This window comes from Neopelma chrysocephalum, unplaced genomic scaffold (assembly GCF_003984885.1).
Source record: "Neopelma chrysocephalum unplaced genomic scaffold, ASM398488v2 Primary Assembly neopelma1_84063, whole genome shotgun sequence".
Classification (NCBI taxonomy): Eukaryota; Metazoa; Chordata; class Aves; order Passeriformes; family Pipridae; genus Neopelma; species Neopelma chrysocephalum.
In genome coordinates, this window is record NW_020914373.1 from 1 (window position 1) to 599 (window position 599).

Genomic DNA, 599 nt, shown 5'->3' on the forward strand with positions numbered 1-599 from the left:
GGGGGGGTTGAGTGCGATATGGGGGGGCTGGAGATGACGTGGGGGGGCAGGGGATGGGGGATCAGCCCCATATTTCTGCCCCCCCCTCCTGCTGCACTGACACCGGGGTGGGGGTCCCATGCTGACGCCAGGGTGGGGGTCCTGGGGGTCCCACGCTGACACCAGGGTGGGGGTCCTGGGGGTCCCATGCTGACACCAGGGTGGGCCTCCAGTCCCTCCCCTCCCCGCGTTGCTGTCACTGCTGCCCGGCCGCCGCCTCCTCCTCCTCCTTCTTCTTCTCCTTGTCCCGCTTGGAGCCCCCCAGGCAGGGGGGCGCCGGGGGGGCCTGGGGGTCGCTCTGCCACTGCTCGGGGGTGCGGGCGACGATCTGCAGGGCGTGCAGGGGCCCGGCCAGCTCGTCCCGCAGCGCCTCGTGCACCAGGCGGTGCCGCTGGAGCGGGGGGAGCCCCGCGAAGCGCCCGCTCACCACCAGCACCCCGAAATGCGTCTCGGCGCCGGGGGGGCCCCCGTGGCGGGGGGAGTCGTCCCGCACCTCCAGGTGGGTGGGCTGCAGGGCCGCCGTCAGCTTGTCGCGGATGGCCCGGGCCAGGGGCCCCCCC

At 74.8% G+C, this 599-nt stretch overlaps 1 protein-coding gene across 1 annotated transcript; it reads right to left on the reverse strand.

Annotated features, from left to right (window-relative positions):
• Positions 1-6: 6 nt before the first annotated feature.
• On the reverse strand, positions 7-595 carry BOLA1 (bolA family member 1; the record flags this gene model as incomplete). The annotated part of the gene is made up of 1 exon (XM_027706929.1): positions 7-595. A coding segment is annotated over one exon (360 nt), but the record flags the coding sequence as incomplete, so codon positions are not given.
• Between the last annotated feature and the right edge of the window lie 4 nt (positions 596-599).